This window comes from Toxorhynchites rutilus, chromosome 2 (genome assembly GCF_029784135.1).
Source record: "Toxorhynchites rutilus septentrionalis strain SRP chromosome 2, ASM2978413v1, whole genome shotgun sequence".
Taxonomy (NCBI): Eukaryota; Metazoa; Arthropoda; class Insecta; order Diptera; family Culicidae; genus Toxorhynchites; species Toxorhynchites rutilus.
Genome location: NC_073745.1, coordinates 40,158,511 through 40,184,235, shown reverse-complemented (window position 1 = coordinate 40,184,235; position 25,725 = coordinate 40,158,511). Strand labels below are relative to the sequence as shown.

At 40.1% G+C, this 25,725-nt stretch overlaps 1 protein-coding gene across 5 annotated transcripts in view; it reads right to left on the bottom strand.

The window, feature by feature from the left end:
* The window catches only part of LOC129771801 (probable serine/threonine-protein kinase kinX), a 158,345-nt gene that overhangs the window by 120,087 nt on the left and 12,533 nt on the right, over positions 1-25,725 (bottom strand). For all 5 annotated transcript variants that reach the window (XR_008742478.1, XM_055775846.1, XM_055775847.1 and 2 more), the window contains exon 3: positions 13,117-14,153. Coding sequence is in view for 4 of the 5 variants with exons in the window: in XM_055775846.1 (XP_055631821.1) it covers positions 13,117-14,153 (1,037 nt within the window). In the remaining variant the exon portion in view is untranslated. The remainder of the gene's footprint in view (positions 1-13,116; positions 14,154-25,725) is intronic.

Genomic DNA, 25,725 nt, shown 5'->3' with positions numbered 1-25,725 from the left:
CTTGAAACTCAAGCCTTCAAAATGATGTAAATTCCACTGTCTTACGTTGATTTACTTTCAAAATCTCAATGCTGGAGAATCTCTGGCAAAAGTGTAATGTACATAAGGCAGAATGTACCATAAATGGTTCTTTCCCTGAACTTTTCAACCAGCTTAGTATTTTATTCAGAATTGATTTACACAATTTGTGTTATTGATCTCCATTTATTTCCTTTTTTCCGACGAAAATCTGACGATGAGAAAAATCATACAAAGAAAAAAAATAGAAAAAAAATCAAAACACATAAAAACAGAATGAATACTCGAAAAAAGACGGAACAAACGGAAACAAATAAAAACAACAACAACAACAAATAAAAAAATAGAACGACAAACGACAAATAAATTGCATATTACAAAAAAACCCCAGACACACTAAACGAAAATTTCGAACACGACAACTAAAAAATACCATGGATAGAGAAAACATCCGGATAAACGGAAGAAAACTCCAGACGAACGGAAAAAAGATTCTCAAACACGAAAAAAATCAAGCAAACAGAAAAAATGGGGAAGCAAAAAAAAATCGCACGCGTGAAGAAAAAAAACAGTCTGGTCGCGGAAACACAAATTCGGACAAGCGAAAAAAAATCTGAACAAGCGAAAAAAAGGAGATAAACGAGAAAAAGGAACACAAAAAATGCTAAAAAAATCCGGGTGGTTCGGGTGATTGACAAACAATAAAAAAAACCATAAACAGTGAATGAAAAACCAAACAAACAAGAAAAATGGCATACACAAGAAAATCTAGACGGATAAACAGATAATACGAAAATGATATAACCGCAAGGTGGACCCTATTACTGCCGTTGGCTTAGTAATCATTTGTTTGAAGTTGCTTCTGAATCAATTCACAATGAATGCGTGGATATTTTGAGAATTTGCTGAACGTTCCTCTTGTAAGTGTTTGAGTGGATGAGTATGGAATCCAACGATGGACGGAGCTCATGTGAGCCTCCACACCAATCTACTCAAAGCTGTCGTAAACATTCAACATTGACACTGTTGTTTTTATCAAACAATGCGGTCTCTTTTATATGGTGAATTATTCTCTATATTAAGCATTTCGTATTCTCCACTATCGAATCCATCACCAATGACACGCCAATGTCATACACAATCTATATCCAATTATCATCGATAGTTCGTTTTTTACTAGGACTCCGATCAAATCGGCAATAGAATAGAAACGGGAAATAGTGCTTTGATGGGCGAGTGAGAACATTCTAAGTCTCAGCAACTAAATGAATTTCCAAGCGGGTACCCTAGGGTGGCAATGGATGTATGGAAAAAAATCATCATCGAATTTCGAAAAACGACCATGTACATTGGCCAAAAAAAAAATAATCCGTACAAAGTTTCAGCTCAATCGGACATGATTTAGGGGTGCCTCAAAGCGCTCAAAGATTTGATTTTTTGATCATCGAAAATTTGAAAAATCGGAAAAAAATTGGGAAAATAAAAATGCATGGGAGAATAAAAGTATTGCCGACTTGAATGTATCTGCAATGCCGATTTTTCCAACTTCTTGGTTTCGGAATCTGTATTGGGAAAACATATTCCGGTTTGCAAAAATGCGAGCGAGTACGAAAACACCCTTAGTTTGCATCTACTTTGCAATGCCAATTTCCCCAGGAACCATGCTTTTGTAATCTGTGTTAGGGAAACATTCCAATTTTCAAAAACGCAAACGAGAACAAAAGTTCCCGCTGCTTGCATCTGATTTGCTATGCCAATTTCCCCTGGCTCCATGGTTTTGAAGTCTGTGTTAGGGAAACATTCCAATTTGCAGAAGCGCAAGCGAGTACAAAAGTACCCGCTGCTTGCATCTAATTTGCTATACCGATTTCTTCAGGGTCCATGGTTTAAGTCTGTGTTAGGGAAACATTCCAATTTGCACAAACGCAAACGAGTACAAAAGCTCCCGCTGCTTGCATCAAAAAATTTAAAAAAATCAAATTTTTTTCCTTCATATTTCTGTACTTTAGGTACTCAAAAATATACTCTAGAAACAACTTATCGAAAATCCTATCACGAAAAAATATTACATTTCAACGTTAAGTTGAAATTTAAGTGGTTTATATGTACAGTGGGTCAAAATCGTGATTTTTGTTGATTTTGCTTGAATTTTCACCAGAAATGGTTTACATCGATATTGCAGCGAAATTAAGATAGATAGAAGTTGGGTGTCAAAGAACAAATTATAGAGCGGTTAGAAAGCTATAATTTAATTAATAGAAACAATCAAGTTCAATATGAATTTTTCAGGATAAAATTATTAACAACACATTGAAAATTACAAAATTTTGTGTTTTTATTATTAAATATCTTCAAATATCATTTAAAATTGGATCCCTTAAAAGAAATAATATTGTCACTGTGACCCGAATGTCAGTGTTCTAGTAATTTGCCGCTCGCTTCCATCCTACTAACATTTTCATTGTTTCGTTTTTTAATATGTTTTAAATCAAATGGAGCCCAACTCCAGGAAGCTCAAGTGAGAGTTTCTTCGAGATGGCGGTGAGTGGAGGGGGAAAAATCCAGAAACATCAACAACCGGGTACTCGAAAGAAAAAAACAGACAAGCGAAAAAAACCGCAACATGAAGAAATACCGGCCATTCTATCCCAAACCGATATGGTGGTTCTCAGATTTTCGTGAAAAGTGGTAGATTTGTTCTTTATCGAAAACAATTAGGCCCGATTTTTTTAATTTTTCCATTGGGGTGACCATTTCTGTTTTAGGGTGGACGGAAAAATATTTTTTTTGCTAAAATGACTTTTTTCAAAAATTCATAACTTTTGAACTACTGGACCCGTTCTAATGATCGAAAAATACTCCAGTTGCAGAAAATTTTAATTTTGTTCCCGTTATTATTGATTATATTTGTTTTTTTTTTATGGTTTCCATGGTCTCGGGACCAAGAGCGCTATATTTTTTATATTTTTTTCTAGAAAGCTGAGGATTTTTTACATAAAATATCTGAAAATTAGAGATGTGTTATATTTCTTTTTTAAGTTATGGTTTTTCAATGTATATTTTTTTCCCTCTTTTTCCTATTCTAAAGAATTCATAACTTTTGAACTACTAGGCTGATTTAGATTATCGATATATCAAATGGTTCAAAAGTTAAATTTTTAAAAAAAAGTCATTTTTGGGATAAAGGTGAGACATGTTTTTTTGAACCATCGGTTAAATTTTAAGATTAAAAACGAAAAAGAACACATCTGATTTTGAGATATTTTAACTTGACAAGCGAAAAACAATCTGCTCATCCAAAAACACTCATAAATTTAAAAAATCCGGGAAAGTAGAAAACTATTCGCGCAAACGAATAAAAAAAATCTGGAAAAACAATCCGCCCATTCAAAAATCCTGATAAAAAAAAAACGGAAAAACTAATAAAAAATATTGGAACAAACGAAAACAAAATCCAGACGATTAGACGAACCCGGACAGTAATTTATTTCTAGTCAAAATTTTCAAAGTTTGCCTAAATTACATTAAGAGTGTATAGAATAGCACTAGACAGAATAAGTTCATTTGTTCATAATATGATTTCTCCGGTATAAGCCCTTCGCAAATTGATCCTTGCACTCTGGCAAAGAAAATCTCCGATTATCTGCTCATGAGCGACCATGACTTGAAATGTTGAATTACCTCGAATCCATGGTTTGTCTTATCCGGAAACGAATCGGAAATCTACCTATTATATTCGCTAGACGTAGTTTTTTCAGACATGACTCCCATGACCGAGTGATTATCGTCATAGATGTGACTTTGACTTCATGTTTCCTCAAACAAAGTATCTTCTACTTACACTGCACTGGTATACTGAATATGATCAATCGAGACGTGTCGTTTGGCATACCAATCTCAGCTACATTCTAATTAAAAAACGCTAGTAGTATTACGTTGAAAGGAAGAGAAAAAGAAAATATGCACATGTTACAGTCATTTGAGAAGAATAAGGATTTAATAGAAATTTCACAAGCTGTGAACTTTAACTTCCAATCCGGAATCTGAGTTTCGAGTCTTTATTTAAAATATTAAACTGAAGTTAAAATCTGGGAACCGAATTTGAAATATGAAGGTCATAATCTGAAATGATACATAGAAAAATTTGTAATTTGGACTGGAATGTGGGGCCGGAATATTGAATCTGGAATACTTAGTGTGAAATCGAAATATGATTCGATGGTCCCCTATCTATTTTCAGAAGAACTGTTGTCTGAATAACAGTTGTATAACTATTATTCAGACAACAGTATAAATTAAAAAGAAAAATATAACCACTAGTAGAGAATGAAAGAAAGAAATCGTAGAGCGCTACGAGCGTACCAATAGGATTAATTTCAGTTCTTTCGGTTATATTGAAAAAAGAAAAAAAATCACACACAGAAGACAAGCGCCTATCGAGGTCGGGTACAATTTGAGCAACGTTTAGTGAGAATCGCGCGGCGAAAGCGAAGGTTACTGAAAAAACACAACAATGTCATCTCATTGAGAGTGGTTTAATAGAGGACATAATAACCCCGAGAATGAAAAAAAAAAATAAACAAACCAAACAAAAAACACAACACCGAAGAGAAATGAAACGAACGTCGAAGGTTCCTTTCGAAAAAGTTTGTTGAACCGCACGCGGTGACATGAGCTAGCCCCTGTTAGTCGATGGTATGTGTTTGTAGCAGTACGAGGACGGACGATGCTTTTTTTTTTGTTACGAACTGTTTATTTGTCAGGCTCACAATTTACTCATCGTTCACAGAGTCAACGATACGATGTTGTAATCGAAACAAACAAATGATTATTAATTTGCGTAGCTCACATTACAAGTGAATATAAGATTTTGTAAGTGATACTCGTATTCTAAAAATGTTTCAGTGTGCATTTTCCTGCATTCCATTTTTAGGATCTTCTTTCAGTTGAGATTCCCTATGTTTTATATGAGTACTACTGAAAAATCAAAGTTTTGTTTCGACTCAAGGTCACCCGCGGGGGAAACGAATCAAAGCAAACGCATTGTAGTTGATCAATAAGCCTTGCCGGTTTGGCGCAAACACTCAATCCCCGCCAAGGTCTAACCTAAATATGATACTCGTAGGCGAACTCCGTGTGTTCACGCGGTGGCTTAAGTAGTCATACCGTCCACAGGCTGAACGATGCTTACTCTGCGCGTGCCATCGCCCTTCACACCCTTTCCGAGACTACCCGAAAGCGTGTACGTGTGTTCAGTGTACACATGCGCCAGCCAGCCAACCAACAACAAACGCAGACCTAAACTGAAACCGCTTGCTTACATATTTAATACCAACGCGCCAAGGTCGCCATGCATTCTGTTTAAATGTGCATTTCAATCGACGAGGAGCGATTCTACGGATCATCAAGGCTGCGCTCGGAACATATAGGCATATCGTGGCGATTGTGCGACTCACAAGCCAGCTGTGAAGAGATCAATTACAACCGTCCCGGCTTTGACGATTTAGATGATACATTGGAACACCCTTTAGATCACAGTCAACGGCACTAATTAAGGGCGATTTATTGCAATCGGACATCGACAACGGCTCGCTGAACTGTTAAAATGTTTAAAAAAAAATCCGGTATGCTAATTAATCTGGTATGGTTGCGCGTAGGCCATGGTCTTGCAGCTGTGGGCGTTGGTCATAAATTGGTACCGACCCTAATTCGCCATTCCACGCCCAATTGTGATTGGTTAGATTTTCCGAAGGTTTTTGGCACGGACATTGTTGAACGTGTTCGAAAGGACGGTGTCAAACCTAATAACGATCGTCGAAAACAATTTACTCTAGAACTAGCTGATCCGGCGAACTTCATCCCGCCCAAAATTGATTTTTTGAAATGAATACTTTCGAACATTCAAGTTTACTTGCTAAGCGAACGTTCGTCGGTCTAAACGCAGAACTCTTCATTGATTGATTACCTTTATATCCTTTAAAGTTTCTTTTTACTATAAACTTCTTAGTACTTCCATCAAAACTCGTCATTATAGGGGAAAGTCGGGAAACATTTATGCATGATTGAGAAACAACATTTTTCATTTTAAATTTGAATGATGTATAAAACCATGTTTTAACATCACTTTCCTTTCATTTTATCGAACCGGTGGTAAGTTTTCTCATTTTTACTCAAGAAATATGTTTAAAAATAAAACAATTCGATTATCTCCTCCTTTTCTAACAGGTGCTCATTACATTTGCGAACCAGGGAACTGAAGTAGATGTAAAAACTTTTAGATTCTATAGGATGTCCAGGGCGGAAGTCAGAGAATTAGCTTTCGAACTGGCGGATAAATTAATATATAAATAAACTATATCAGATAGCAGGAGAAACTTGGCTTAGCGGATTTAAAACGTAATCCGATCTGTCATTCCAGCAGTGGCGTCTCGTTCGCCTGTTCAAACTGTTCATATGACAGGTAAACAAATCGCACAATTTTTGTTTTATTATTTCACATTTGTAGCATGAATGAGGAATTACCGAAGGTAATTTATATGTGATTTCCATATTATCCCGAATATGTTTATTTTCTTTTCTGTTCGGGTAAAACTTCTCCACCATGAAGAATGTAATCTGATGGCTACATTTGACTACACCACACAACCCGCACTCAACGAAGTTTTCTGCAGCGAAGCCGATGGAAACGATAGAAAACACACACAGGTAGCTCACTCGGTTACGCGTCGCCTCTGTCCCAAACTGGCGAATTTTTGCGACGAAGTTTCGGGAAGCGAGTAATTCCTAGAGATACATGAATTCCACGGACATTTGAATTCTGCTGGAACTAACCTGAACGATCTGTCTGTTTATCGTGAAATGGGACTTCTAAGAAATGCTTCCAAATATTACAGTGAGTTTGAAGCTATCACCAACGAAATAGTGAAAGAAGCTTATAGAGCAGAAATTGTTTGCGGTTAATAATTTGTTTTCTCTGTTATAGTGACTTTCAACACATTTCAGCTGGTTCGTCACTTTTCCTTCTTTTTTGGAAGAATGTCGGGAGTGAGAATTGAACTCGTGATCTCTGCGTAAGAGATATGGATGTTACCACTACGCCAGATCACCTCTACTTTGGGTGATCACTTTGCTGTTTGTTTTTGACAGATGTGATTCGTGCTATGTGTCAATATCAAAGATTTGTAGTGTTCATTGTCATTTAATTTTGTAAAGACTTACAAACGAACAAAGCTTACTAATCATTGAATTTTATTATCAAAAATCAGAAGTGGGTTATATCTGTGATGTAACCGCAAGGTAGGACTACCATTGGCCTAACAATCAATAAGTAAAACATAAAGCTCTTAGACATTTCATCTTTCGAATAAAGTGATGATCATAACACTCCTTTTATCCGGAAAAAAATTATTAATGCTCAAATTCCTCCGTTTCCTCTTCGGAAATACCCAGCGCAAATAATACCCTCTTTCCAACCCCCGGCAATCGGAATCATCGGTCGATAGCGGCATTCGATAAAAGACCTGCTACTTTTAACAAAAAATGCGGCTCCGTTCATTCCGGTGACAGAAAAGGAATGGGATTGGGAGAGAAGAGCATAGTGCTTGGCGAATTAGCGAGACCATTCTCGTGTCACTTCGCAATCACAACTAAACGGATTTTCTCTTCTTCGTCTCGTTGAATCATAGAGATTTTAAACGTTTGCAGTTCATTGAGAAGGGGACAACTCAATCCAAACTTTTTCTCTACCTGCTTTGACCTGCCAAAAACACTTCCTTGTCGTTCGACGCTCCTCAGCAAACCATGTCTGCTTTGTTGAGATTTCCACCTTGAATAGTTAAGCACTATAATTAATACACAAGAGTAAATTGGTTTTCAACTGATTATATTTTATTCGTCTAAATTATCCTAAGTGGTCGAAAGACAACATGTTGTTGTAGTGATACATTATTACTAATCATACTAATAGTTTACAATTATTTAATCTGGCCAATACGATATAGAACTATGCAAATGTTCAAGTATAGAAATAATGAGCCAACTCATGTGCCACAGTTGATTTCTACTTCTACACACTTGTGTTCTCACAAGGAACGGTTGAAAATGGAATTGTTTACAAACACATCGTGATGGCCTCACAATATTTATTAGATATAGTGTTTCTTCGAAAGTGAGATGTGTTTTTCAACATGCCTTCGGCACCACCAATCGAAGATCTGTTGTATGGATTTTCAAGCGGGCACCAGCTTATATACACTTCGTCTAGCTGAAAACACGCTTAACACTCCTATACTCGCGCATTGGTCTGTCAGACCGAGAAATCAATAATTCGTTCATTTCTCAAAAAATATCAACACTACGACTTTGCGAATCTCTCTAGCTTCGTTATTCGTCATTTGTCATCTTTTAGCGTATCGCATGTGTTGGTACAAAGGGGACGTGTGCCACTTTTTCAACACTTTCGGTCTGACACACCGACGCGAGTATAGGAGTAACTTTTTTGGACAAGTGCCTTTTTTCATATTCTAGAATATTGTTGAATGAAATGTTAGTGTCGTGGAATTTTTATTGAATTTAATGCATAAGATCATTACCGGACAATTCTTATTTGATTTCAGTCCTTTTTGTAACTGGATTGAACGGATCCATATATTAACTATTTGTCGATATATTCGTCGTTAGATTCATACGTTCAAAAGCAAAATATAACTGTTTGACTTTCGTATAGTTATTCGCTAAATATAATGGTCATACATATACACACTTGTGAAAGAAATTCACTTGTGGAAGAATTGAAAACAGTAAACTATAAACTAATCGGTGGCTTATGGTAGTTTTTAACAGTTTCGGGTATATTTTTTATAATGAACAATATCGACAAGAAAACAAGAAAAAGAAAAGGAAGTTCCTAAAAATACTTTTATATAATATTTTTATGCCCCATCTAAAAAAAGCATTAATTCTTAGTTTACCAGGAATACAGAGACAAAGAATATTAGAAATGTGCAAACGTTATATTCCAGAACCTTCATCATCTGGTGATTATCTAGAAGGCCGTTATACATTCTTCTCTTCGATAAAAGATCCGAAAAACACGCAACAACTGCATGGAATGTAAAAAATATGTTTGTTTCGAGCATGCAGTTATGCTATGCTCTGATTCTAACTCCAATGAAACCACAATCGGTTAATACGTTTTTATGTTATTTTATAGTTCTTTATACTTCCATGAATTATATTCAGTTGCTTACTTTTAATTAATAACAGAGAAAAATTCGAATTTCGTTATTTGTGTTCGAGTATCAAAAATTACTCTGTTTTGAAGAGGCTGAATTAGATGATCTACTTAAACATAATAAAGAAGAAGAAAACATATTTTTTGGAGTTTTTTCATTTAATAATACCCTTTTCTTCAAATAAATGCCAATAAAACCTGAAAAATACACAATGGCAACATTACAGAGAAGTTCAATTTTCGGTCTGTGACACCGTGCGCGAGTATACGTGTTATGATTTTGCACGTGAGTATAGGAGGGTTAAAAGAGAAATCGATTTCTCATCGAAAATATCTAGCACAGAACCACCTCCGCCACCTCTCTCCCTCCTCGTCAATTAAAATCATCTTGATCGATGTGGCGTACGTCAACAAATGGTTTTAAAACTCCAGCTTTCATCAAACAATATGGTTTCTTTGATACGATAGAATACTCTCTACATCATATCAAACATTTAATTTTCTCCGCTACGAAATAGGGATTGCTAACCGGGTTTACCGGTAATACCGGGTCATTTTCCATTACTGAATTACCGGTAATTCTACAATCAATAACCGGTAATTTTTAAACGGTTTTATTTAGCTTGCCCTGTAATCTGTTTGTATGTTTGTAACTATGTAACACGTTTGTCTGTAGCGCTGACCCACATTAATAGAAATTTGACCCCCTTCCTGTTGACCGATTGATCTGAAATTTGGAACACACCTTTATCTCGGTAGTCATTATAAAACTGCGTATTTCATGATCTTGAAAATCCAAGATGGCGGCCGCTACAAAATGGCGGATCACATATTTTCTCGAAACCTCATCAATATGGGTTTTCCAGAACTCCACCAATATGGGTATCAAATGGAAGGGCTTGACTAGTAAAATACGGTTATTTATGATAAATATAAATCCAAGATGGCTGCCACTACAAAATGGCAGAATACATATTTTCTCAAAACCTCATTAATATCGATATCAAATGAAAGGGCTTGTATAGTAGAACACGGTTATTTTTGAGAAATGCAAATCCAAGATGGCTGCCACTACAAAATGGCGAACTACATATTATGTCAAAACCCCGTTAATATGGGTATCAAATGAAAGGGCTTGACTAGTAAAACACAGTTATTTATGAAAAATGCAAATCTATGATGGCGGTCACTATCAAATGGAGGGCTGCATATTTTCTCAAAACCATATCCGTATCATATGAAAGGGCTTGAATAGTAGATCACAGTAGCAAAAAATAGCAAATTACTTCATTATTTAGCTTGAACTGTTCGTATGTCTGTATGGTTGTTCCACATTAATAGAAATTTGACCAATAGGAACTGACCGAATTTATGAAATACCTTTATCTCTGCTGTCATTTTAAAACTGCTTATCTTGGAAAAATCAATTTGGCCGCCGCTACAAAATAGCTGATTCATATCATCTCAAAAAAAAGGTTGATTGAGATATGTGTATCAAATGAACGAACTTGACTTGGAGAACACACTATGTATTTTCGGCAATCCACTCAATATCGGTACCAATTTAATTTTTTGACTGATAGAATACAGTACAACGGTTTTATTGTAGAGAAATATTCTAATGAAACAGATAATGTACTAAAAACTAGAAAATAAAATGAGTAAAAAAACTTTTTAAATTGTCTTACGATTTTATTTTAGTCTTCTCAATGCCCTAGACTAATGAAGGAGAGGTATGATAACTGCTAACTGCTACTTGCTAATTATTTTCTAGCTTTTAGTACATTATTATGTTTAATCACAATTGAACCGTTTAACTTAAAAAGTTTTTTACTCATTTTATTTTTATTTTTACACCATGCATAATATTTGCCTTCATGCCGATTTGAAATATTAATCGTGAATCGAATAAGATCGAAAAAACACAACTAGCAGTGTTGCGCCGATTCAACGATCTCCGAACTTCGGTTCAAAGTAATTCTTGAACATTTTGTCTTTCGAATGAAGTGATTGTCATTTCACTACGTTCAGCCGGCAAAAAGATATTAATTTTGAAAACCTTGCACTCCAAGCGTCACGCTCTCGTTTTCGGAACTTTGAACATACACCCACAAGAGTTATATGATGGTTAATTATAATCCCCAAAAATTGTTTAGTAAAATTGTATATAAGCCGGCGCCCGCTCGGAAATCCATTTAATTGATATTGGAATGTGAGATGAGGATGGTCACGTTCACATGCCTATACATCATGCTCTTCTCTCCCAATTCCATTTCATTTCTGCAATCGAACTAAACGGAGCATTTAATTCGATATCGATGGGTTTCATTGACTATGGATTTGATAGTAGAGAATACGAAATGTTTGGTATAGTGTGGTGAATATTTCACCATATTGTTGAAAGCAGCGTTATAAAATAATTTGTATACGAATACCGCAATCGATCGTCGTTTCCAATTGTTGGGAAGGGTGTGTTATTTTTACTGAGCAATTCCGTGGAGGAATTGATTCCTTCTTCTTCTTATAATAATTCTGCTCCGGGTCAACGAAATGGTATGACAATCATTCATACAAAAGATAAACCGTCCAAGAGGTATATGATTGCTAATAATTGACCTCAAAAATTGTTTCAATAGTTTGAAAATAGCTTTGAAAATAGGTTATTGAAATCACACAAATCCGTATAGAAGCTGGCGCCCGCTCGGAAATCCATTTGGTTGTGATTACAGGGTGATGGGAAGAAGGTCTCGCTCGCTCGCTTAATAGTGTGCTCTTCTTTCCCAATGCCATTCCTTATCTGCAGCCGTAGCGAACGGAGTCTTTAGCGAAAAACGAAGTGTGGATGACAATTTGCTACAGATTGTTTATTCTTTTTTTCTAGAAACTACTTTTTCCAAAAAAAAAATATAACTTTTAAATCACTGAACCGATTCAGATGATCGATATATCAAACTAAAACCAATGAGTTTTTGGAAAAATATAACACTCGTGAGAAAAATGGATGTTGTTTACGATGATTACTGATTTGTTTTTTATGGTTTAAATGGTTTCGGAGGGCGCTAATTTTTTTTAAATTTTTTTCTTGAAAGTTAAGTTTTTTTAATAACATACATACAAGAATCATATACGTTTCTTTCGTTTCTTAGTTATGATTTTTCAAATTTAACCAATTGTTCGAAAAATCATTTTTTTCCAAAAATGACTTTTTTCATAACTTTATAACATTTCAACCACTGGATCAATTTAGATGATTAGAATCTGAACTGAAATAACTGTATAAACAGTTCTCAATATTCACTGAAAAGCTCTTGAAAGTGGGATAAAATAATAACAGATGAAGTCAAATTTTGGATGCCATTGAAGCCATTTGGTCGGTGTTAAGCGTTTAGTTAGATATTGATAAACACGAACTTGAAGTTTAATGCTATAAGGGGTTTTCGTTGAGCATTAAAAAATCGATACGTTATTTCTGCTGCCCGTGCAATTTCCCAAATCTGTTGAATGTGGTACGAAGCTTACGGAATGCTTAAACTAATTGCAATCAATAACACCCCAGTCATTTGAATCATTCAGGCTACGAGAAAGATGAGTGAGTGTGCACAAGCACAATAACATCGACGAAGGTCGAATTGGTTTCTGAAGCACACTTTTCGCTAATGAAGTTTATCATTGATGGATTTCCTGCGAACGTTTGGTCATGGCGGAGATATGAAACGGTTTATCAACATGGCAAAAACAATGAATCATGACATAGTTTTCTCTCTTCTCTTCACAAAATGTACTTCACCGCTGTTCGATTCAATGTTCAATAAAAAACCGTTATCGATGAGCTTGTATAAATATAACAAAAAAGGGATTCTACTTACAGTTTGAAGGTTCTCTTCCGAATCGAAGCCACCAGTTTGTTCCGGTAAGATTTATATATAACCTTACGCGCCTTTTTGGTCTCGCGAACGTCGTCTTCATCAGTTTCATCTTCTACACTTATTTGTCCCATCGAAATAGAAGCTTGCGATGGCTTTCGCTTGTAATTCTTTGAATCCAACTCAATCACTTCTTCCACCTCATCATCATCATCATCTTCATCCTCATAATTTTCTTCTTCATCAACGTCTTCGTCATCTTCTTCTTCGCCGTCATCAATAACGTAATTGCCTCTAGCGTACACTTCATCATCATCATCATCATCATAAGAATAGCCACTCTTCTTCCGCCTATCACTGTCGCCACTTTTTCCACCACTCGCACTACCCCTTGGCATCTGAACACTTCTCGCCCGCCGTTCGTCATCCTCAACATCACTGTAATCATCTTCATCCGAGCTAACGTCCATCTTGTTCTCATCCTCCGAGCCGGGTTCATCCAACGTATTGATCTCATCCACCGCGTCCTGCATAACCCGATTGATGTCCTGATCGTCGCTATCCGGATCGTCATAGTAATCGTAATCGTCATCGTCTTCATCGAAATCGTCCTCATCGTAAACATGGCGAGTGGCTGTCGCCCGACTAGCTAACACCTGCGGATGGCGCCGATGACGGCCACCAGCACCACCTTCATCGTCGTCGTCCTCATCGTCATCATCATCGTCGTCATCCAGATCGACCGTTTCGATCTCTGGGCTTTTGATGGGCAATTGTCGGGTCACCGCCGGCTTGGATGGGCCAGGTCGTGCCTTTGGCACCGGTGTCATCGCTGTCATCTTTTCGGGAGATTTTTCCGGTGTCGAATCACAAATTTCGTACGGCTCGGACGGCTCGGATTCTGTCTGCCGGAGGGGAGGGAACTCTTCCGAAGAGGATGCCTTCAAGCTCGTCGCACTGGAGGGTGGAGACTTGAGCTTGGCTGGTTTATCCTCCGAGTCCGTTTCCTTCGCAGTGTCAGAGGGTTCCACAGGGGAGAACTGTAAGAAAAGAAAGATGACATTTAAAAATAAATAAATCATTCTTCAGAATCATATCAGTATCGATAGCATGATTGTCATAATTCTTTGAGAACATCTCTAAGGATATTTTGTGTGGTATTCAACAAGCGTATATCAAACTGTATAATCCAGCTCAAAATTAAAATAAAAGTTTCATTTTGTAGTTGTCGTGAAATATTCACTGCTCATCTGATTGCAAGGCCAATGTTTCTCCGTTCTATTTTTTTATTTATTTAGACGTGGTACACAAATTACGTAACGCTAAAAAAGGGGATTTCGGTCCAACTAACCCTTACCGTTACTAGATTCAATAAGACTCTGACAAAGGACCACTCCACAGGTTTGTAATACATGAAGCGCAAAGGTTTATCGATCGCGAAAGGAATAATTTATTCAACCAAGGTCTGAACTCATCACGAATATTCGTTAAATGATGCAAAAATCGAATTAATCCACTTAGAAGGGATATCTTCCTTTTCAGCAGTATAAACGCACAGACCCTCAACTATTTTGCTTTTGGTTCCAGTCAGCTTCTAAACAGTCCACCTTTGGGGATATAATTTCCATTTTTAGACGCAGGAATATATTAAACAGACTGTTGGTTCTGGCTGCACTGCATTAGCCTTTTTCGATCTTATCTATGGGGCTGGTGCTAGCGGGCGCACTTTAGCCTAGTTCTCCTTTCTCTCAGCTCTCACTTCGCGAGCCGATCAGCCAGTATACCCGACCGGCCGACTGCTTGAAGTGGTCTAGTTAGTAGTTTTTCGACCCGCATTAAGGGAACACCAAACATAAAGTGTAGTGCATGTGAAATTCTGCCCTGCTGATTATTGCTGCCCGGTTGCTGTCCCACCACAGCTGAAAAGAAACACAACGTAGGATAATGAAACCATCATAATTTTGGTGCCGTGACCAGGATTTGGTCCGAGCCACGTGCCGAGCGCTGTTGGAACCAGGGCGCTGCCATCTTCAAAGTCAGCATTGAAGGAGTTTTTTGTTCCCGTTTACTGCTTGTAACAATACAAGGCTCGATTTATCGGGCGCAAGGTAAAGACCTGTCCAATTAGATTTTGCGAGTATCGCAGGTGCCCTTTAGATCCCTTTTTTTCTACAAGGCATATTTTGCCTTGGATCAGGTCATCCGAAGAGCATCCATTGCTGATTCATCAAGCCTCTGCGGAAGATGGCAGAAACGCGGACGGCGGCGCAGATGCTATCCCGGCGTGAGACGCTGCTTACATCGCTGGGTCGGGCAGAAGCTTTCATCGAAGGATATGTTGCAGAACGGGACCAAGCGCAGGTTTCAGTGCGTCTTCAATACCTCGACGGCATCTGGAATGGGCTCGAAGCTGTGCAGGCGCAGCTCGAGGACAACGAAACTACGGATGAAGGTAGGGCAGAGCATGCATGTGTTCGTGAGCAGTTTGAATCTCGGCTGTTTGAAATTAAAGCTAGTCTCCTTGCAAAATTACCTCCGCTTCCCGTTATTCAAGACCACAGCCCTCCTCCCATTCGTAGTTCCTCCACTCTCTCTGGTATCAAGTTGCCTACGATCTCTTTGCCCGAATTCGACGGTGATTACATGCAATGGCTTGCATTCCACGACACTTTCATGGCGCTCATTCACTCGAATCCGGAGTTGCCGGATATTCAGAAGTTCCACTATCTACGAGCAGCTGTCAAGGGTGAAGCTGCTCAGCTGATAGAATCCATCGGAATCAGTTCCGTCAACTACTGGCTTGGAGGACTTTGGAAAGCCGCTACTCTAACGACTATTTGCTGAAGAAGAGACACCTGCAGGCGCTCTTCGACATCCCTCGCATGAAGAAGGAGTCCGCTGCGACGTTGCATAGCCTGGTGGATGACTTCGAGCGGCATACGAAGATTCTGCAGCAGCTGGGGGAACCAACCGACATCTTGGAGCATCTTCTGTGCACGCGACTGCACGACGACTCACTGAAGGCTTGGGAAGACCACGCGTCAACAGTGGAGAACCCGGACTACGCCTGTCTCATCGATTTCCTGCAGAGGAGAACCCGAGTGCTGGAATCCATTTCGGTGAATCACCATACCGCCGAGTCTTCAAGTGGTCATTCTCATTCGTCGAAGAGAAATCACTCTCATTCCCAGTTTCGCCTCACTTCTTGCGCATCGACTACCAGCTCTGGGGGTAAGTGCAGTGCTTGCGGCGAAGCGCACTTCATCGCGAGGTGTTCCAAGTTTCAAAGCCTTCCGATGAGAGATCGACATAAGTTGGTGACTTCCAAACGGTTATGCCACAACTGTTTGAGCAGTGGACACTTCGTTCGCAATTGTTCATCCACTCTCAACTGTCGCAAATGTAATCGACGGCATCACACTTTTCTCCATGAAACTGATTCACGAAAAGCCAGTAGCCAAAATGCTTCTTCTGGTTCAACAGCAGTATCGTCAGGGTCATCTTCCACTCCATCACCTACGATCGAACCTTCTATGCAATCTATAGTCGCTGCTGCCGAAAATGCTCCACCTGTCGAGGTCAGTACTGCTCTACAACAGCCCCGTGAGAACGTCTTCCTGCTCACCGTTGTCGTGAAGGTCATTGGTTCCCACGGTTCGGAATATTTCGCTCGCGCTCTCCTGGACAGTGCATCGCAACCAAACCTCGTCACAGATCGGATGGCGAGGATTCTACGACTACGTCGACAGTCTGCAAATGTAACGGTCCAAGGGGCAGGTCAGCTTTCGAAATCGATCACTGAATCCGTCTTCGCTCAGGTGCAATCCAGGAAGGGCAACTTCTCTTGTGGTGTGAATTTCCTCGTGATGGATAAAGTGACCGCCGATCTTCCGTCGCAAAGCATTTCCACTGCAGGATGGAAAATTCCGGAGAATCTCTTCATGGCTGATCCTTCGTTCAACGAGAGCCAACCAATAGATATGGTTCTAGGCGCCAGGCACTTCTACTCCTTCTTCCCCAGCAACGAACGCATCCAGCTTGACAGAAACGTCCCACTTCTGGTCAATAGCGTCTTCGGATGGATCGTGGTCGGTACTTCGTATGCTGGCCCATTCACGCAGGCATCGATGCCAACCGCCTCGTGTAGTGAAGTTGAGGTTTCCATGGTTTCTCTGGAGGAATGTTTGGAGAGATTCTGGCGAACAGAGGAGCTGACCAACACCGATACATATTCTGTAGAGGAGCGAAGATGCGAGACCCTGTATCAGTCTACTGTCTCCCGAAATGAAGAAGGACGCTACATCGTGCGTTATCCCCGCAAACCCGACTTTGAAGTCATGACTGGTGAATCCCGAAACAATGCCCAGCGACAATTCGAACACTTGGAAAAGCGACTGGAACGGGATCCACATTTGAAAGAAGAATATCGCAAGTTTATCAAGGAGTATATCTCTCTCGGCCACATGCGGTTGGTCGAAGCTGACGATGATGATGCTCCTGCGTACTACCTGCCCCACCACCCCGTAGTTAAGGAGGAAAGTACGACGACCAAGGTTCGGGTCGTGTTTAACGGCTCAGCGAAAACTTCCACCGGCTTCTCGCTTAATGAAGCTCTTTGCGTGGGTCCCGTGGTGCAGGACGATCTCCTGGATATTATTCTTCGATTCCGTACTTTACCCATCGCTCTGGTTGCCGACATTGCCAAAATGTACCGGCAAATACTCGTACACCCCGATGACGTCAGGTTCCAGCGCATCCTGTGGCGATTTTCCGGGAAAACACCAATTCAAGTGTACGAGTTGCTAACCGTGACGTACGGCTTGGCTCCATCTTCCTACCTGGCCACACGCACACTTCAGCAGCTAGCGGAAGACGAAGGCGCAGCGTATCCGATTGGGGGTCCAGCGCTCAAGAAGAACTTCTACGTGGACGACTTCATTGGTGGTGCCCAATCTATTGAAGAAGCGATCCGTCTGCGCACCGAGCTCGACGAGCTACTACCGAAGGGTGGTTTCGAGTTGCGGAAGTGGGCCTCTAACCGCCTTGAGGTGTTGCAAGGTCTCAGCAACGAGCAAGTTGGGACACAATTCGCCCTTCACTTCACTCCTGAGGAATCCATCAAGGCGCTTGGGATCATTTGGGAACCTGAAGGCGATTATCTCCGTTTTGATTCCAAGGTGCAGTTCAGTGATGCAGTTCCAACCAAGCGGTCCATTCTGTCCGATGCAGCCAGGCTTTTCGATCCTCTTGGACTCATCGCCCCGGTGGTCGATCGTGCTAAAATCGTTATCCAGGAATTATGGCTGCTTTCCTGCGACTGGGATGACCCGGTACCAGAACCCCTTCGTTCGAAATGGGAATCTTATCAACAGGAGTTGAAGAATTGAAGATCTCCGAACATCGTGTAGATAGATACGCCCTTCTTTCCGATTCCGTCATTCAGATGCATACTTTCGCTGATGCATCCCAGTCCGCATATGGTGCCTGCACCTACGCCCGATGCGAAGACAGACAAGGGCGAGTAAGAATCCAGCTTCTAGCTTCGAAGTCCCGTGTAGGGCCGCTGAAACGAATCACAATCGCCCGCTTGGAACTGTGTGCGGCTGTGATGGCCGCTCATCTACACTCTCGCATCAAGAAGGCCATTGACATCAAGGTTTCCGCTTCTTACTTCTGGACGGATTCCTCAGTGACACTGCATTGGTTGCGGTCACCTCCAAACGTCTGGCCTACATACGTGGCAAACCGAGTGGCTGAAATACAGCAGTACACAAGGCTGCGAATGGAAGCATGTGCGTGGAGTTGACAACCCTGCCGACCTGGTTTCACGAGGAATGTTGGTCGAAGACTTCCTGAACAGCGACTTGTGGAGTCGTGGTCCCGATTGGTTATCTCAGCCATCTCAAAGCTGGCCAATTTCGATTCTTCCGGGTGTTCCAGAGGAAGAGTTAGAGATGAAAACCATCGTGGCGGTCACTCAAGCGTCACCAACAATCAATCCGTGGTTCTCTCGCTGGTCCTCCTATAGCCGCCTGCTTCATATCGTCGGATATTGTATGCGCTTCGTCAGCAACACCCGATCGAAAGTCCGCACACAACATTCACACTCAGCTGCTCCCTCTTCACAACTGCTCACCGTCGAGGAGATCAATAAGGCCAAAGCGTATCTGACCCGATTGGCCCAGGAAGATGGCTATTTCGCCGAAATAAAGCAGCTGAAGGTGGGTAAGCCCGTCGCAAAACAGTCGCACATCCGTAAAATGACTCCATTCTTCGATCCAGAGGGAGTCTTGAGAGTGGGAGGATGTCTTGAATTTGCTCTTATGCCCTACCAAGCTAAACATCCTGCCCTAATCCCTACCAACCATCCGTTCACCCACCTTATCGCTGAACACTTCCACCGCAAACTGCTTCACGGCGGCGGGCGCTTTCTGTTAACTGCCATTCGCGAGGAGTATTGGCCACCCAGAGGGCGAAGGCTCGTCCACAGTGTGGTTCGGAACTGCTTCCGATGTACACGTCTCAACCCAGTACCGGCTCAGCAGCAAATTAGACAGCTGCCTTTCCATCGAGTCGTTCCGAGCCGCCCGTTCAGCATCACGGGAGTTGACTACGCTGGTCCTGTATATATTCGCCCAATCCACAAACGCGCCTCGCCATCAAAAGCGTATCTGTGCCTATTTGTGTGCTTCTCGACCAAAGCAGTGCACCTAGAGTTGGTCAGCGACTTATCTACTCAAGGTTTCCTGGCTGCTCTTCGACGCTTCATCGCCCGACGTGGAAGGCCTTCCCGCATCTATTCGGACAACGGGAAGAACTTCGAAGGAGCAAGAAACGAGCTAGCTGAGATGTTGCCAAATTCCACGACCGAACCCAGCAGGACAAAATCATTGCCACCTGCAATGGCGAAGGTATCACCTGGCACATGGTTCCTCCGAAAGCTCCACATTTCGGTGGCCTGTGGGAGGCAGCCGTCAAAGTGGCAAAAAAGCACCTCTACCGAACCCTGGGAACAACTCGCTTATCGTTCGAGGAAATGTCCACCGTTCTCACGCAAATTGAAACAGCCATGAATAGCCGACCATTGCTTCCGATGACCGAAGACCCCAACGACGTGGCCGCTTTGACTCCAGCTCATTTCCTCATTGGATCATCGCTGCTTGCTCTGCCCGACCCAGATCTCCGACACCTGCCTACGTACAAAGTTGATCACTACCAGCAGCTGCAACTGCATGCGCAGCAATTTTGGATGCATTGGAAGAAGGAATATCTGCAAGAGCTGCTGAAGGACACCCGATGTTGGATGCGCAACAACGACATTAGGGTAACACGGGGTGATTTGGTCATATGGGGTGATTTGGACCACCCCTTTATCTCGAAAATTACGGCTCAACTTGAATTTTTTATAATGTCATTTCCTTCTATTGTTGAACCGTATGCACCTAAAGTAAAAAAACTTTGGTAAAACTTCACAGGTAGAGGGAAACGGTAGCATAAACACAGCAAGCACTTTGATCGTCAAAAAATGTGAGTTTTCCGATAGTGGTTTTAAGGTTTTTCCCGCCAGTTAAACAAACTTTTCGTGTATCGTGCAGTACAGTTCTGTTCGCCTACAGAAGAGGAACAATTTGATGTAGTGAAACTGTAAGTTTGATAACAATAAATGAAATTAATTGCATTTTTATTTTTGCATGTTGTGTGGGGTGAGATGGACACGTTTCTGTGGGGTGAATTGGTCCTACAGGTTTGTGACTTTTTTGGTCTAATTGATTCCAGATGTCGCTGAAATACAAAAAAAGGATGGACAGACAACGTTGGAAGAAGGAGGATCTTGAAAGAGCAACGCAGGCCATCGAGAACGGATTTTCTTTGATCAAGCATCAAAAGTGCTTGAAAATGCTCGATCAACAGTGAAAAGATTCATGCAGAATTCGAGATGGTCTCAATCCAACTTTTCTGGTCTGCAATCTGGCCAAGACACCTGGTATCGATCCCAATACATTGTTACTGATTGTGACATTATTCCAAAATACTGTACATAAACATAAGTATGTTTTTTTCGATGAAACACACACTGGACCAATTCACCCCACAGACGGTCCAAATCACCCCGCATCAAATTTTAATGTCCAAAAATCATCTCTTTTATTTTATGATATATTTGGTATATTGAAGCTTTATATAATGATTAAACATTATTTATTGAGAGAAAACAAGTGTAGCTTAATATACAATGTGACATTTTTTATTTAGACCGTATTGGTTTGGAAATATTAGGCGATTTGCTTAGGTGGTCCAAATTCCCCCCTTTTCCCCTACTCCGGGAAAGCTTGTCATCGTAGTCGACGAGATGCAACCACCGATTCGATGGCCCCTTGCTCGGATCGAAGCCATCCATCCTGGAGTTGATGGATTAACGAGGGTTGTTGATCTACGGACTGCTGGTGGCGGTATCATCACTCGTCCTATCGTCAAGATCTGCATGCTTCCGAGTTCCATGGGCACCCAGAACGAGGAAGAAAACTCCAGCACCACCGTAGATGCCCATAGCACCGGATGAGTAGATTTTGTGTGTTAGTTTAAGATGAAAATTCCGTAGATTTTAAGACAAAACTGTAGTCTGTAAGAATGGAAAACAATGTTGCATGTTTACTAATTTTTTGTTGAACATAATAGTTCAAGGCGGCGGGTATGTTGGTTCTGGCTGCACTGCATTAGCCTTTTTCGATCTTATCTATGGGGCTGGTGCTAGCGGGCGCACTTTAGCCCAGTTATCCTTTCTCTCAGCTCTCACTTCGCGAGCCGATCAGCCAGTATACCCGACCGGCCGGCTGCTTGAAGTGGTCTAGTTAGTAGTTTTTCGACCCGCATTAAGGGAACACCAAAAATAAAGTGTAGTGCATGTGAAATTCTGCCCTGCTGATTATTGCTGCCCGGTTGCTGTCCCACCACAGCTGAAAAGAAACACAACGTAGGATAATAGAACCATCACAGACTTTTCACAGCCCATCTCACTCCCACTGGCATCTGTCCGTTTTACCCTACCAGTACAATTATTTCAATAATTCAAATTTTCCACTCAAAAATAAATTTACTTTTTCGTACATACCCAATATCGCTCCTCTGTTAAGAGTAGTAAACGCGGTGACATCCTTTCTACCTTACAAATCTGCAGGTGCAGATGCATTTTTTCCAGCCCTGATTAAAAATGGAAAATAGCGTACATTCCTTCGATATGGAGACTTGTTAAGGGGGTATTCTAGTGTAGAGGCACGGACGTTTCTTCGAGCTCCGAAAAAAAACAAAGAATATCTTTACGATCCATTGTATCATTAATTTGTTTATCTGTACACTATTCCAGCCCTTCTAGTTATCCGAAACAAAAAAAAAATCGAACAGATTCTGAATCAGTGAAGATGCCGCTATCGCATGAACCTCGGATAAGTCAAAAACATGTTTTTTGGCAAAATGGCGAAGAAAAGTGGTTTGAAGAAAAAAACGTTGTTCAATACGTTTTGACGTAGGATTACTTCTTTGATTTCTATATAGGGAGGTCTCTACGAAAAAAGTAACATTTATTAAGAGTTTTCAAATGCATATTACGCAGAATCGTTCTTACGATATATGTTATAATATATACCATTAGACATAATATATATTCTCGCCTGAGACATCAACAGTAGAAAAGGGGTCTTCGTAGCCTAATTGGTTGCGTGTCCGCTACTAAGCGAACGATCATGAGCTAATAACTCAGGGCCCCTCAACTGACCATCTTTGTGTGTTATTCTAGCTACTACGTCCACGCAACAATCATCATGTGTCGGTAATCCCAGTTCCTTACCGCTCACATTACGATCTGCTGTATCGGTAATTGGTGCTAATTCTAACACAGCAATGGAAGCCTCATATCAGCAGTCCCGTTGTGAACAGTCCAACTGTGAACATTCGAACAATAGGAATATTCTAACGCCGAAAAAGGCGGCATGTGTTGTGTATCGATAGAATTGGAATATTCTTAGGCCTAAACAGCTACTGTGTTATACATAAAAAAAATACAAATGTTTATCGATGAATAGGAATCTTAAGCCTAAATAATATACAACAATAGTTATCTTAACATAAAAATGTATACGAATAAATTCGGCTCTGTGACAGCTGAATTGCTAAATGAGCCTAATAAACGGATGGGATAAAAAAAAATCAACAGTAGAAATAATAAAACAAGTGAACAATTTAACAAATAAAAGAGGTATGTTTTGCAAGCGTGTGCGAAGGTGAATCATGTGTTATGCATTCTTTCTTCCAACTTCGCTCCCGTGAATGTTGTATGTAACGCAAAATTGCGTGCAATGATTCGTTCTATCTAACAAATTAGCAAGGTATTAAAGTAATCAGATGCAAGATTTCATGCATCACTCAAACTTCATGCGAGATTTCATCAAAGCTACGAGGAAAGTATCACCCATACAGTGATCGTTCATCAATTAGGAGGAGGCAGCGATTATCATGCGAAGATTCATTGAGATATTAATATTCTTCATGACTCATGTTCACAATTTTCAATGATTAAATTCCTTCTATGATAGATTGAGCAGTAGAACCAATACGACATGATTGTGATAGTCTGCAAACGAACATTATTTCACAGAAAAAGCTACTGCTTTCGATGCCTAATAATAAGAATAAAACAATGGAAAGAAATCACAATACCATAGCTATCCAAATAAAGCAACTTCATGATTTCATTTGTATTTTACCTCAAAATATCACGAAATCGTGAATATTTTCAACTTGTTTTTTCGTTTCTTTCCCATAAATTTCATAGTCAATGTAATCAATGACGATATATTTTTTTACCGATTTACATATACTTCATCTACCGTTCCAAACTGTTATGTGTCCCACTGATATTCGTTAATCATTTTCAATTAGACAGTTGAACAACCTGCCAGAAATTTATTGTCTTTCTTTGTTCGTTATAAACCGTTTGAAGGTTATGAGTACAAACAACGAACGGGCCTTCTCAAGGTTACTATTTAGAGTTTGAAAAATGTTATACTAACAGATTTCTGAACAATGAAAAGAATTACATTTAAAATAACCAAGTATTCTGAACAATCACAGTCCTACGTCAAACTTCCGTCCGTGCCCCTAGGCTCAGACCCTTCTACTGTTTTCTTAAGTTTCCCGATTTTTCAGAAATAGTAAAATTAAAACATCGTTATTTTTTATTGGTTCATGCGATAAAGAGGTACATACAGATTGTATGTATATAAATTCGACATAAATCGGTTCAGTAGAACTTGAGATATCATGTACGCCAGTTTGAAAAAAAAAACCAGATTCGATAAAAACGCGTTTGAAGTTTATTGTTTTGGCCGCACTAGATCAGATATCTGATCACTAAAATGGGTATAACTGAGTAAATAATGTGATTTTCGAACCTTTTTTTTCAGGGTATATTCTTGAATGCCTAAACTTCAGAAATATGAACGAATTTTTTTATCTTTTTCAAATTTCTAGACTAGAACACTGCCTTAAAGTAGTTTTCATTCCAAAAGCGGGAAAACGTGACAAATCACTCCCAAATAGAGATGAGCGAGCGCTCACGAGCCGCTCATTTGAGCCGGTACGTCAGAAAGAGCGTACGATCCACGGTTCTTTTAGGAGCCGTGGCTCTTTTTGAACCGCGGTTCATTTAAGAGCCGTTCATTTGAGAACCACGGTTCAAAAAAAAAAAACTGCGGTCCATAAAAGAAACGTGTTTCTTTCAAGAGCCGGCTTATTGATAAAGAATCGTGAATTGTAAGCTCGTTCTGACGAACCGTGGCTTGCGGCAGTGCGGAAGAAATATATGCTTCCCATGCTGCTTTTTAAGCGGTTTCATTTAACTGTTTGTATGTTTGTAAATATTGGCGGATTACATATATAATGAAAGGACTTGACTAGTAGGACACAGTTATTTATGTAAAATGGAAATCCAAGATGGAGGCCGTTATAAAATGACAGACTACATATTTTGCCAAAAACTCATCAATATGGGTATCAAATGAAAAGACTGTTCTAGTAGAACACAGTAAATCCAAAATGGCGCCCGTTACGAAATGGCAGAAAACATTCGATTCGAAATATTTTGGGACATAAAATCGAAAACTGCTATACTCTCCCGATAATTCGACATGATCAACATTATATGGATCAAGAGAAATCAGTTCTAGTGATTATAAAAAAGCTATGTAATGAATTGATTTCGGAGCTGGTAAAGTGATTTACAAATCTTTAGTTAGACGAATTAGTAGCCAATACTGTTAGATCCACGTTTCAAGCAGAAAGGTTTAGGGGATAACAGAAAGCACAACTATGCACACCAATCGTTGATAAAGATGCTAAAAATGACATCCATAGAATACATACCCACGAAACTACCACAAATCGTTGGTGATGAAGCGCTGTCGTCTGTATGGGAGGAGTTTGATGCATTGGTTGGCAATCTTCGATCCTCACATGATCCAAAAGCTGCTACAACATCTATTGTAGATAAACATTTAGCGGAACCACATTTGCTGAGACCTGACCCTTCGTTTTGGTGGAATGAAGGGAAATCTATCTCTC